The sequence below is a fragment of the Schistocerca cancellata genome, chromosome 5, assembly GCF_023864275.1.
Source record: "Schistocerca cancellata isolate TAMUIC-IGC-003103 chromosome 5, iqSchCanc2.1, whole genome shotgun sequence".
Taxonomy (NCBI): domain Eukaryota; kingdom Metazoa; phylum Arthropoda; class Insecta; order Orthoptera; family Acrididae; genus Schistocerca; species Schistocerca cancellata.
The window spans coordinates 689,492,981-689,506,803 of NC_064630.1; the positions used below are offsets into that span (position 1 = coordinate 689,492,981).

Here is a 13,823-nt window from a genome sequence, read left to right on the forward strand (position 1 = left end):
TTCCCCAAACCACTCATTTCCTTCTCTGAGAAAGAAAAATGCAAGCTAGAAGATGGAAAACGTGCACTTGAAATGAAGTGAACAGTTGAAACTAGCCAATAGTGTGAAATTAAACACTTTGTTTCAAATAAATTGACTGCCTCAGTAGAAAGGATTAATAAAAGCCAAATCTCTTTAGCAAACCGGCAAAAATAACTTCATTTTTCTGCAAGGTGATTAATGCTTGACCGTCAAAGGTGGAAATAAAATCTGCAACTATGAACATATTTTAGCCTGCCGTAATTATGCGAACATGTTTTAATTCATTTGACAGCTCCCGGCCACAAAAATCCGTTTTGTTATCATTTAACGTGAGGGCAATAAACGAAGAGGAAAAAACAAAATCACTGAACATAAATACAGGTCACGTGGAGACGACCCACCTCCCCATCACAACTCGGACTCCTCTGTGCATCAGCTCGGGATCTATGATATTTCCGAACAGCGGCAATATTAAGTAGTGGCGCCCAGCCACACTTCCGTAACCAGAAGCGGGATAAGGTACTACTCATACGCTCCTCAACTGCGCATGCACAAGAGCCCGCCCGCAACTGCTCAAACGAATCTAATTTAAACACGTCACGCTCATCAGACACAATTTGTTATAAAGCTTGCATAGTGTTCCTAAAGCCTTTGACACACTTTACTGTTGGCAGACACTTGTATGAGCACTGTTTTGTTGTTTTATACGGCGCATTTCCTTTGGAACTTAAGTTTTATTTTCGTTTTTTTTTTTTTTTTTTCTTTTTTTTCTCCATTTCATGTTTTGTTGCTGCAGTATTATTCTGCAGTAGCAGGATACAATAATATCCTTTGTTGGAGTATTGGTTCTTACCAGTCAAAATCTCAAAAATTTAACTGAAAACTAAAGCAATGAAAAATTGCCAGAATTCTAAACAATTCCCAGGTTTTTCCCTGTTTTCTCCCAGATGAAACAATTCCCGGGTTTTCCCGGATCTCCCGGTTGTCCCGGGTCGTATACACCCTGTCTGAGGTCTGTATAAAAAAAAGAAACGTGGGAAAGGTACCAGACAAGCAGATTTTGATAAATTCCTAAAAAACTCACGAAAGTATGGTACTACTGTGCACCATTTATCAACATTAGCCCCAAATATAAATAGAAAAAGAAACAGCTAAAATACTATACAGATGAGTTGGCTCTCATTACGGAAGAGATACTCCGACTGTATAGAAAATATAAGAATTCTTGTAGAGAAGGGCCTGAGCTGAATTACACTTCTTACTGAGCTTATTTACAATGTAAAAAGAACTACAAGACAAACTGATTCTGGTCAAAAAAAACTTTCATGTTAACATTACACAAAAGGTGCTCCCAACAAATGCAAAGCTGTGTAGGACACAATTATTCAAGTAAAGTCTGAAACTCACACACAAGATGCAGTGCTGGTCCACAAAGAACTTTCTACCATCAATGAACGAGCTGAAAGACTATCAACCAAACTGGTGCTTGTGCTTTAGATCATCTTGGTGCTGAGTCTCATAATAAGTATGCCATCTACTGGAATTTTGTCACCCCATGGATATTATAAAATCTGTGTCAAGATTCTAAAACTGCAGAAATATGGACTGTTATTGCTTCCCTATACACAATTAAAACAATAACACATTTTTATCTGTCAACATCTTTTTTTCATTTTTAATGTGTGTTTAGAACCTAGAGTTCTGCCTGATGCACTCAAAGCTGCTTAAGAGATACCAGTCTTTAGAAAGTGAGATCAGTATCTGGCCCCAAAATGTAGACCTATTTTTACTGCCCCAAATATCTTCCCAGGTTTTGGGACTAACGAACAACAAGCTACATAACTACTTCAGAAAACACAACACACAATTTGGATTCCAACATAGCAAAAATACCACTACAGCTGATGCTGAAGTTTATAGCCAAAGTTTTAACTGCATTTGAAAGTAAGAATCCAGTGTCAATTGTACTCTGTGATCTCTGCAAAGGCTTCAACTCTGCTTAAAAAACTGGAATATTATGGCATTCAACCTTTAGCTTCAATCAACTCATCTAAGCAACATGAGGTAGTTTCAATTGGGTAAAAACAGAGACTCCTCACTGAAGGAAGTTTGGACTGGAGAGCCATTGGGCTTTGTGTCCATTTGTTTCTTGGCCACAGTTTGTTGGTGGCCATTCATATGGACAGACAGCTTGATGGTTGTCATGCTTACATAGAATGCAGCAGAGTGGTTGCAGCTTAGCTTGTAGACCACAAGACTGGATTTCACAGGTAGCCCTACCTTTGATGGGATAGATGATGATAGTGACCGGACTGGAGTAGGTGATTGTGGGAGGATGTATGGGACAGGTCTTGCATCCAAGTCTATTACAGCGATATGAGCCATGACGTAAGGGGTTGGGAGTAGGGGCTGTGTAGGGATGGACAAGTACATTATGTAAGTTTGGTGGATGGCAGAATACCACTGTGGGAAGGGTGGGAAGATTAGTGGGCAGGATATTTCTCATTTCAGGGCATGACGAGGGGTAGTCTAATCCCTGGAAGACAATATAATTCAGTTGCTCCAATCCTGGGTGGTAACGAGTTACAAAGGGAATGCTCCTCTGTAGCCGGAGTGTGAGACTTTGGAAGATGGTGGGAGACTGGAAAGATAAGCCATGGGAGATTTGTTTTTCTACAAGGTTGGGAGGATAAGGACAGTCTAAAGACTTCAGTACGACCCTCGGTATATTTCGAGAGGGACCACTCGTCACTGCAGATGTGACAACCACAGATGGCTAGTCTGTATGGAAGGGACTCCTTAGTATGGAATGAGTGGCAACTGTCTAAGTGGAGATATTGCTGATGGTTAATAGGTTCAATATGGACAGAGGTACTGACGTAGCACTCTTTGAGGTGGTGGTTAACATCTAGGAAGATGGCTTATAGGGTTAAGTAGGACCAGGTGAAGCAAATGGGGAAGAAGTTGTTGAGGTTCTGGAGGAATGTGAATAGGGTGTCCTCACCTTCAATCCAGATAGCAAAGATGTTATCAATGAATCTGAACCAGGAAAGGTATTTAGGAATCTGTGTTTTTAAGGATTCCTCTAGGTGGCCCATAAATGGGTTGGCATAAGATGGTGTCATGCGGGTGTCCACAGCCGTACCCCAGATTTGTTTGTACGTAATGCCTTCAAAGTAGAAGTAATTGTGGGTGAAGATATAGTTGGTCATGGAGACTAGGAAGGACATTGTCAGTTTGGAATCCGTTGGGTGTTGGCAAAGATAGTGCTCAATATTGTTCATATGCATTAATGATTTTGTGTAAAGGGAGGTGGCATCAATAGTGATTAGCAGCGCAGGAACTGTGAGAGTCTGTGGAAGAAATGGTTGGTATCTTTTATATAGGAGGGTAGGTTCCAGGTAATAGGTTGAAGGTGTTGGTCTGTGAGACCAGAGATTCTCTCAGTGGGGGCACAGTACCCCACCACAATGGGATGTACTGGGTGGTTGGGATTAAGGACTTTAGGAAGTATGTAGAAGAGAGCAGTGTGGAGAGTGGTAGAGGTGAGCAGAGAGATGGACTCCTGGGAGAGGTTCTGGGATGGGTCTAAGGATTTGAGGAGTGAATAGAGATTCTGCTGGATTTCTGGAATGGAATAATTGTGGCAAAGTTTGTAGATGGATGTATCTGACAGCTGGCAGAGTCCATTCACAAGGTAATCCTTGCGGTTCAAAAACAACAGTGGCAGAGCCTTTGTCCGCAGGTAGGATTATAAGGTCAGAGTCAGTTTTTAGATGGTGGACTGCGGTTCTTTCTGCAGATGTAAATTTAGTTTGCACGTTGAGGGATTTGGGGAAAGATGGTGAGGCAAGGTTCAAGGTTAAGAAGTTCTGGACAGTTAAGAGGGGGTGATTTGTGGGCACTGGGGGTGGATCACAGCTGGATGCAGGAGTGAACTGAGTCCAGCAGGATTCAACATTGGCCTCTGGTTGAGTCCGATTGGTAGGGTTGGTGGTGAAAACGTTTTTCCACTGTAGGGACTGGGTGTAGGAGAGAAGGTCTGCATAACTGAATCTGGGAGTGGGGCGAAAGGAAGGCATTTGGAAAGGGCTGATCTTTCTGTGGGGGGGGGGGGGGGTAGGGCTTCTGGGGTAAACGTTCACAGCTGTGTTTCAGGTCTGTTTAGGTTCTGCAATCTGTAGTGGAAGGGAGTTTTGGAGGGTGGGGTAAATGTTTTACGTCTAAGAGACAGGGTTCATCAGCTATGAGGGGATGTGGGAGAGACTTGGAGGTTGTGAAGGTGGTGAAGAGTGGTACTCCAAGGAGGGAGTAGGAAGTGAGCAGGGTGGAGAGTTTTTTGAGGTGGTATTGTGCATGTTGCTCTAGTTCCTGGAGGGCAAGAGTTTCAATGTGTTACCTGTTCCAGGGGTTTGGAATTTCACAGCAGGAGAATTTTGCGGATGGCGAGAAGGTACTTCAAAATGTTTGGGCTTGGTTGATATGGTTCTGCAGGCCTATGCTGGTGAGGGTTAAGAATTGGCAGAATCTGAACACAAAGAGGTCATTTTGGAAAGAGGGGTGGCAGCTGGAGATGAATAATTTGATGGTAAGGCCATCTGGAGGGATTCCATGAGCCAAGCAACAACACAAAAAGAGTATGTGGCACTGGGTTCTGTCTAGGGATAAGGAAACTTTTCTGTACTGGCGTAGATGGAAGGAGGAAGGATCAATGATGGTGGAAAAAATTGGAAAAATTACATAAATAACATAGAATTTCATCCAAAAACATTCGTAAAAATACACCCAAATACATGGGAAAAATCACAAGAGGGATGAAACGGATGCAAAAGGGAGAAACGCTGAAATATGAAGGAGCTGACAATGGCGAAAGGTGAAAACTCACTAAAATTGGCTTGAAGTCACACTGATATCAAAGAATATATGTATTACTGTGGGTAATAGATCTGAGGGTGGGTAAGTGTGAAAAAGGGGAACAGCAGATGTGACTGGATGAGGTAGAATTAATGGGTGTGAACAGGGATAGAACGGAGAAAGAGTGGGGATGGAGAGGGGTTTGTAGGATGAAAGGTGTTGGAAATAACACGTGAAAATACGGGAGTGTGACACAGGGAAAGTGATCAATTTGAAGGTATATGATTAATGGTATCAGCAGGAATAATGTGGGACTTAAAGATACTGAACCAACAATCAGCGTGGTCTTTTAGCCATCTGTTGTGTGCAACCGCAATAGTTGCTAGTGTGTGGCTCGAAAATAGAGCGTGCAGTGCAGTTTGTAAGGCAACAAAAGAAACACAGGAAAGAAGAGAAAGAATGACGGATATTGAGTATAGTAACGCATGAGCCGTGCGTGGCTCGTGTTCCCGCCTTCATGTATTTTACACACTGATTTTGACGTACTTCCACCTCACTACATTCATTTAAATTACCACTGTCACCGAGTTGCTCCTTTGCCTGACCGTGGGTGGCACTAGCAGCGTGTATCGATATATCCCCACTCGTAGTACCTTCGCTCGACTGCTATTTACTTTCCGGTTGTCGTCTGTCATAAGGAGTTCAGGTCGCGAGTTCGGGCAGTCAGTCAGCTGGAACACGTCTCGAGTGCAGTCCGGACCTGCCAGTCAGGGAGTTGCAATGCGGCACTAGTGCAGTGAGGTCTGCATCGACATGGCTCGCCCAATCATTGCCACCACACATCACTTGAGCCAGGCCACAGTCTTGGTGGGTCGTCAGTCGGTCATGCTACCAGACGACGCGTTATGGCTCGCCGATCGTTCATGAGTCAGGTGTGTGTGTGTGTGTGTGTGTGTGTGTGTGTGTGTGTGTGTGTGTGTGTGTGTGTGTGTGCGGGCACGTGCATACTCTCCCGATTTTTCTTCGTGCGTCCTTAGTTACTGTTGGGGTCTTTGTGCAAGTGTTTGTCAGGTTGTGTGTGTAGTTGGCGTTATTTCCACTGACTACTATTTTAGATGTTGTTGGCATTCAGAGGTAGTCAGTCGGTTGCTGCGGACCAGGGAAGATATCTCCGCACGGTGCAGTTGGCTGGGTCCGCTGGCGGTCCCTGCGCAGTGTCTGAGCATGCGTGGCGCTGTCTGATCACTACAAGCTTTGTAGCTCACCGACCCAGGACGTCAAAGTTGATAACCATATTGGTTGACTACAATTCAAGTTGACCAGCAGAATTTTCTGCCTTGTGGCCATTAGTGCTTTGGTTACCTGCCCTGGCCACTAACGTAATTTCACGCAGTGTCCTTTCCTCATCTGTTTTCACTATCCAACATGGTGTGTAGTTTTGACAGCTTAATACATATTTCTTGTGGATAATCATGCCCTAACATTTTGTGTTTGAATTCTGATGTACCGATTGGTGGCAAGAAAGTCGTTTGTCGGTCGGTCCGTGGCTGTCCCTTGTTTGGATTCCGAAGGATCAAGTGAGGTTGGGCTCACCACCTGTCTCACCTAAGTGAACAACGGCAGACAGACCCCCTGGAGGCTCCTGAGTGCTGTTGTCTACTGTCTTTCTCACCAGTGTTTAAATGTCTGTTTATAACCTATCATAGTCAATGATAAAAAATTCTTGGTTTTACTGTCTTTTATAGAAGTAAGTTTGAATTCTGGCAAGTGGATATTTGCTGAAAGGTTATTTCTATTATGTTGTCTTTTCTTTAGACTGGTTTCAGCTAGTTAAAATTTAAGGCTTATGGTTATATTTTTTTTTTAATTTTCGAAAATTAATTGTGGGGCTTTAGCATTGGAACCTTGTTCTTAAAATTACCTTTCAAGATTAAACATTGCAGCCTACTGCTTTTGAAAGGTTATGGTAATTTACTGTATTGCATCTGATTTACATTTATCTATTCACCGTTGCCTTGAGGCTTTCAGCCTAGCTGTGGTTATTTTGACTGCATTTTCATCTTGTTGATTGTCAAGACTTCTTGTTTGGAGGCCTTCAGCTGTGAAATATTAGGAGTTTGAAATTCATAGATGTAAAGGTTCGGCTATGTGCTGCTTTGGTTGTAAATGTGTTATTAAATTACAATAAATTACAAGTTTAAGGTGAAACTGACCCCAACCTTATTTGGCCCCTTTCCACAATCCTGATCACCTTGTTCTGCCCAGCGGGTTTAGCAGGCGTCTCACTGCATTAAAAAATAGTGACAAAGGAAAACAGCATTGGGTTAGGATTGAAGAAAAGCCTTCAGGCAAAAATCAAACAATGGAAGATGCTGCATGGAATGTTACAATATTATGATAAGGAAAGCTGCTACTCACTGTATGGCGGAGATGCTGGGTCACAGATAGATATGCGGGGAGGGAGGGCCGGGGAGGGAGGGCCGGGGAGGGAGGGCCGGGGAGGGAGGGCCGGGGAGGGAGGGCCGGGGAGGGAGGGCCGGGGAGGGAGGGCCGGGGAGGGAGGGCCGGGGAGGGAGGGCCGGGGAGGGAGGGCCGGGGAGGGAGGGCCGGGGAGGGAGGGCCGGGGAGGGAGGGCCGGGGAGGGAGGGCCGGGGAGGGAGGGCCGGGGAGGGAGGGCCGGGGAGGGAGGGCCGGGGAGGGAGGGCCGGGGAGGGAGGCCTTGTAGGTCAAAAGCTTATTTCTGACGGACTTTTTGTTGTGCCTGTCTGTAACTAGGTATCTCCACTACATGGTGAGTAGCAAGTTTCCTTTTCATAATGAAGGAAATATTAAATTCAGGACCTAATCATTGTGACAGCTTCCTCCAAATGTCAAGTCAAGCTTCTAATAACCAAGTTACTTCATCCTCACATTGAAAAAGACGATACATGCACGCAAAAATGTGTTCTCTTCTGGTTGGTCCTGTAATGAAATTCATTAAAATTCCAAAATATGGGAACATATGCAGTGGGAACCATTACCCGAAATAATTGTTGTCTTAAGTAATTCAGATGATCGAAAATTCAGGTAAGTGTATGAAAAAAAAAAAAAACATTTTTATTATTAACTCTAGAAAGTATTATTATCTTTTAAGTAAGTTGTCATGGTTATCTTTCTACAGTTAATACATAACGTTAGGTGATTGATTTTGTAAAAATGAGCAATGTAAGGCTTCTTCCAAAAGTTCATTAATCAGTTTCTTCATCACTTTCCTATGTTTACTCCCACCTTCACTGTCAAGTTTGCAGGTGTACTTCAAAACTGAATCAGTACTCTTTAATAGTGCTCACCATTCTTAATCGCTGACTTACAGTTTCTCCTTTTTTAAAGGAGCAATAAAATTTGTCTTTAAGCAATAATACCACACTCTTGCACTTTGACAGAAGCAGTACGGCATAGAAGCATAGCAACTGATAGCTGTGTAACTCAAACAATAATGGAACTTGCACGTCAGAGAGCAGGTGGGCAGTGCCAGGTTTCTCTCTGAGACGTGAAGACAGCTGTACACTGTCACATATTTGAGAAACCCAGTAAAGTTTGACTAATTGTTTGATCATGTACAGAGTGCTTAAAGGTGCATATGAACACGACAGTAAAAATGGGAATAACTGTGTGGGAAAAATGAAGGTTTAAAAATGGATGGATGAGAAGAATAATAACCTATAGAAAATTGTGGTTGTCACCTTAAGTTAACAGTAGGACACTGTCTCCTCAGAATTCTCTATTTATAATTGTTTATCCAGTGCACAAGATTAAGCCATAAAGCATTTAGTGGTGGTAGTTCTCATACGCATTTCGTAAGTCACATTTAATTTGTACAAGAGAATGAAAACCTTAAAAATATTTGCAATATTTCCAACATTCAGAATTGGAACAGTCAGCATTTTGTCTAGGAACTTTGTGGGCAACTACAAAATGTCTTGCCTGAATATATAATTCTTGGCGTCTGTAACATTCATTCAGGTCCTTCAAATAACATTTCTTATACTTATGCTAATGGCTCTGAGCACTATGGGACTTAACATCTATGGTCATCAGGCCCCTAGAACTTAGAACTACTTAAACCTAACTAACCTAAGGACATCACACAACACCCAGTCATCATGAGGCAGAGAAAATCCCTGACCCCGCCGGGAATCGAACCCGGGAACTCTGGCGTGGGAAGCGAGAACGCTACCGCACGACCACGAGCTGCAGACTACGGCAATACTTATGCTCTTACCACTAAAAGAAGAGTAGTCTAGTTGCAAAGCAGAAGATAAGAACAACCACTGAACACACACAAGATATGCAGTATTTTAAATAAGCAAAAACTATTGCAAATCTCTTGGCTGAATGAGAACACTCAGTGTGTTAAGTGTATGTGAATAACTTCTAAATGGCTCACCTTACATTGTAGAAACCTCTCCCTTTAGAAACAGTTCTGCTGCTGCCTCCCGACTGAAGGCTACAATGAATTCCTTTCAACATAACTCCATTAACTTCATCATAGCCTAAACATTCATCATCAGAATAATCATCAATAAAACTGCCTCTGCCCACAATAGGTGTCCTATGTTCCTGAAGGTACACCTGTCTGAAACTGCCTCTTCCAAGCCCAATGCCACTCTTTCTGCAATGAGAAACACTTCATCATCTAAGGCAGCAAAACCATTATAAAAATTACTGAAACAAGATGGTACAGCACAAAAAGGTGTTTACAAGTCATACTGTTTTGTACACACAGACTAGTTGGTGATTAAGCAGGAAGTCACTTTCAGTAATGAGATTAAAGCACAAGACAATAAAATAAAACTACTATACTTACAAGACATGAACAGAGTGCCTCAAACTCATCTGTACACTTTTTACTATGCTATGAATGCCACTGGAATTTAAAAACAGAAACTTTGTCACAATATTATGGGATTCACAGTTTATACGAAAACCTCTTGTAAAGTGAGTGATGCGGCAAACTGCAAGATGGGAACCCATGTGCAGCAAAAACACAAATTATACTGAAAAATGCTATGTAGTAAGCTAAATACTGAATTTTAAAGTAAGACATCCACATTAATGTCAAATAGTGCAACTTCACCCAGTCACAATACGTGTATCACCATGTTTTAAGACATATGGCCACAGTTTTCATCACAGGTAGTATTTTCTTTCATAAGACATTAAGTAAAACAAATGAAATTATGATTTAACCATGTAGCACATATCCAGGAACTGTTTCTGAAGAGTCAGCCCCTGGTTATGAATCATTTGTATGTAAGTTCCAACAGGGTTGTGCTTTTGACATGTCACATTTACCACAGAAGTTATGAACTTGTGAAATGCATATCACTGGGCATAAGAAAATCCGGGTTAAAGAAAAAACAGGATCGAGTGGGAGGTCACCTCTGGAGATGGCAGGCGGCAAAAGACTTCCCAGGGGACCGCATGTAAGGCCTCCTCAGTTAGTCTGACAAACAGGTCACAGGTGCTGTCTGTGGCATACACTGTCCCTCAACCAGATGCAGTTGCTTGTCGTGTTTCAGAGGAAATCTCTCAGTCTGCAAGATTCGAGCAATATGGGATTATTGGTAATTCGGAGCTCCAATGTTAGTCGCATTATGGGGCCCCTTCAGGACGTGGCTACCAAGGGGGGGAAGAAAGCCAAAGTGCACTCCGTGTGCACACTGGGTAGAGTCATTTCTGATATGAAATGGGTCCTTCCGGATGCAATGAAGAGCATAGTGTCCAATGAATTGCAGGTGGTGGCTCACATTGGTACCAATGATGTGTGTCACTTTAGATTGAAAGAGATCCTCTCGGGTTTCGAGTAGCTAAAAAAATTGGTAAAGGCTGCCAGTCTTGCTTGTGAGATGAAACCATTTGCAGCATAGGCAGCAACACCAATTGCAGACCTCTGGTAGAGCCGAATAGAAGGTCTGAATCACATGCTCAGGTGGTTCTGCAATCACGTATGTTGCAGATTACTCGACTTGCGCCGTAGAGTGGTTGGATTTCAGGTTCCACTGAATAGGTTATGAGTCCACTACATGCAGGAGGCAGCTACACTGGTAGCAGAGACTGTGCAGTAAGGACTGGACTTTTTTTTTAAGTTAGAGGGTCTAGGGAAAACACAAAAAGGGCTTCAGTCTCAAAGGATGCTGGTCGAACACAGGAAGAACATAGATCCAGGAACCATCAGTGTAACAGTTGTGAATTGTCGCAGCTGTGTTGGCTTAGTACCAGAGCTCCTAGCACTAATAGAAAGCACTGATGCTCAAATCGTTACAGGCACTAAATGCTGGATAAAGCCATAAATAAGTTCAGCTAAAATTTTCATGAAAAACCAAATAGTGTTCTGGTGGTGTGTTTGTTGCTGTTAGAAGTAGCTTATCTTATAGCAAAATTGAAGGACATAGTTCCTATGGGTTAGTATGGGCAGAGGTCATTCTTGCCAACCAGAATAAAATAATATGAATATAATAAAAAGAAACATTTCACATGTGAAAAATATATTAAAAAACAAAGATGCTGTGACTTACCAAACGAGAAAGCACTGGTAGATAGACACAATAAAAAACACACAAACACACACACAAATTTCAAGCTTTCGCAACCCACGGTTGCTTCATCAGGAAAGAGGGAAGGAGAGGGAAAGACAAAAGGATGTGGGTTTTAAGGGAGAGGGTAGGGAGTCATTCCAATCCCGGGAGCGGAAAGACTTACCTTAGGAGGAAAAAGGGACAGGTATACACTCGCGCGCGCGCGAGAAGTAATTGTGGGTGAGTACATAGTTGGTCATGGCTACTAGGAAGGAGGTGGTTGGTTTGGAATCCATAGGGCGTCAAAGGTAGTGTTTGATAGCAGTAAGGCCATGGGCATTAGGAACGTTAGTGTACAGGGAGGTGGCATCAATAGTGACTAGCAGGGTACCATGTGGTAAAGGAAAAGGAACTGTGGAGAGTTGGTAGAGGAAATGGTTGGTATCTTTTATATAGGAGGATAGGTTCTGGGTAATAGGCTGAAGGTGTTGGCCTACAAGAGCAGAGATTCTCTCAGTGGGGGCACAGTAACCGGCCACAATGGGGCATGCTGGGTGGTTGGTTTTATGGACTTTAGGAACCGTGTAGAAGGTGGAAGTGCGGGGAGTGGTAGGGGAGAGGTTCTGGGATGGGTCTAAGGATTTGAGTAGTGATTGGAGATCCTGCTGGATTGGTGGAATGGGATCACTGTGGCATGGTTTGTAGGTGGAAGTATCTGACAGCTGATGGAGTCCTTCTGCCACGTAATCCTTGCAGTTCAAAACTACGGTGGAGGAGCATTTGTCTGCAGGTAGGATTATAAGGTCGGGATCAGTTTTTAGATGGTGGACTGCGGTTCTTTCTGCGGATGTAAGGTTAGTATGCATGTTGAGGGATTTGGGGAATGATGGTGGGGCAAGGTTCGAGGATAAGAAATTCTGGAAAGCTAACAGGGGGTGGTCTGGAGGTAGTGGGGGTGGATCAAGGTTGGAAGGAAGAGTGAACTGAGTTAGGCAAGGTTCAATATTGGTCTGTGGTTGAGTCTGAGTGGTCAGGTTGGTGGTGAAAAAGCGTTTCCACTGTATGGACTGGGAGAAGGAGAGAAGGTCTTGAACTAGTCCTGCATGGTTGAATTTGGGAGTGGGGCAAAAGGTGAGGCCTTGGGAAAGGACTGATATTTCTGTGGGACTAAGGCTTCTGGAAGAAACGTACATGACTGAGTTGCAGGTCTGTTAGGTTTTGAGTTCTGTGTGGTGGTGGGAGGGAGTTTTGGAGGGTGGGGTAAGTGTAGTAGGTCTGCAAGACGAGGTTTGTCAGCTATGAGGGGGCGTGGGGGAGGTTTGGAGGTGGTTGTAGAAGTGGTGGGCAGTGGTACTCCGAGGCGGGAGTAGGAAGTGAGCAGGATGGAGAGCTTTTTGAGGTGGCGTTGTGCATGTTACTCAAGTTCCTGCAGGGCAAGAGTATCAATGTGTGTTATGGGTTCCAGGAATTTGGGATTACATAGCAGGAGAATTTTGCGGATGGAGAGAAGGTACCGCAAGGAGGATTGGGCTTGGTTGATATGGTTTTGCAGGGCTATGTTGGTGAGGGCTAAGATTTGGCAGAATCTGAACAGGTGGAGGTCATTGTGGAAGGAGGGGTGGCAACCAGAGATTGGTAATTTGATGGTAAGGCCATTAGGGGGGATTTCATGAGTCAAGCAATAATGCAGGAACAGTACATGGAACTGGGATCTGGCTAGGGATAAGGAAACTTTTCTGTATTGATGCAGATGGAAGGAGCAAGGATCCATGGTGGTGTAAAAATGTGAAAAAATACGTAAGAAAGTAGAATTACGTCCGAAAAACTATGTAAAAACAAATCCACAGTATGGCTACTGGCACCCGCATGGCACCATCCTATGCTAACCCATTCATGGGCCATCTAGAGGAATCCTTCCTACAAACACAGAATCCTAAACCCCTCACCAGGTTCACATTCACTGATAACATCTTTCCTATCTGGATTGTAGGTGAGGACACCTTATTCACATTCCTCCAGAACCTCAACAACTTCTCCTCCATCTGCTTCACCTGGTCCTACTCAACTCAACAAGCCACCTTCATAGATGTTGACCGCCACCTCAAAGATGGCTACATCAGTACCTCAATCCATATCAAACATACTAAACACCAGCAATACCTCAACTTCGATAGCTGCCACCCGTTTCATACCAAGAAGTCCCTTCCATACAGCCTAGCCACCCATGGGCGTCCCATCTGCAGTGACGAGCAGTCCCTCTCTAAATATACTGCGGGTCTCACTGAAGCCTTCACTGACCATAATTATCCTCCCATCCTAGTACAATAACAACTCTCCCATGCCTATCTTTCCAGTCTCACACCACCTCACAAAATGCCACAGTCCGGCCAC

General features: G+C 43.6%; 1 protein-coding gene across 3 annotated transcripts in view; it reads right to left on the minus strand.

The window, feature by feature from the left end:
- LOC126189027 (uncharacterized) overlaps nucleotides 1-13,823 on the minus strand; it is a 212,922-nt gene that overhangs the window by 165,393 nt on the left and 33,706 nt on the right. For all 3 annotated transcript variants that reach the window (XM_049930859.1, XM_049930858.1, XM_049930857.1), the window contains exon 6: nucleotides 9,302-9,526. In XM_049930859.1, coding sequence (XP_049786816.1) covers nucleotides 9,302-9,526 — 225 coding nt within the window. The remainder of the gene's footprint in view (nucleotides 1-9,301; nucleotides 9,527-13,823) is intronic.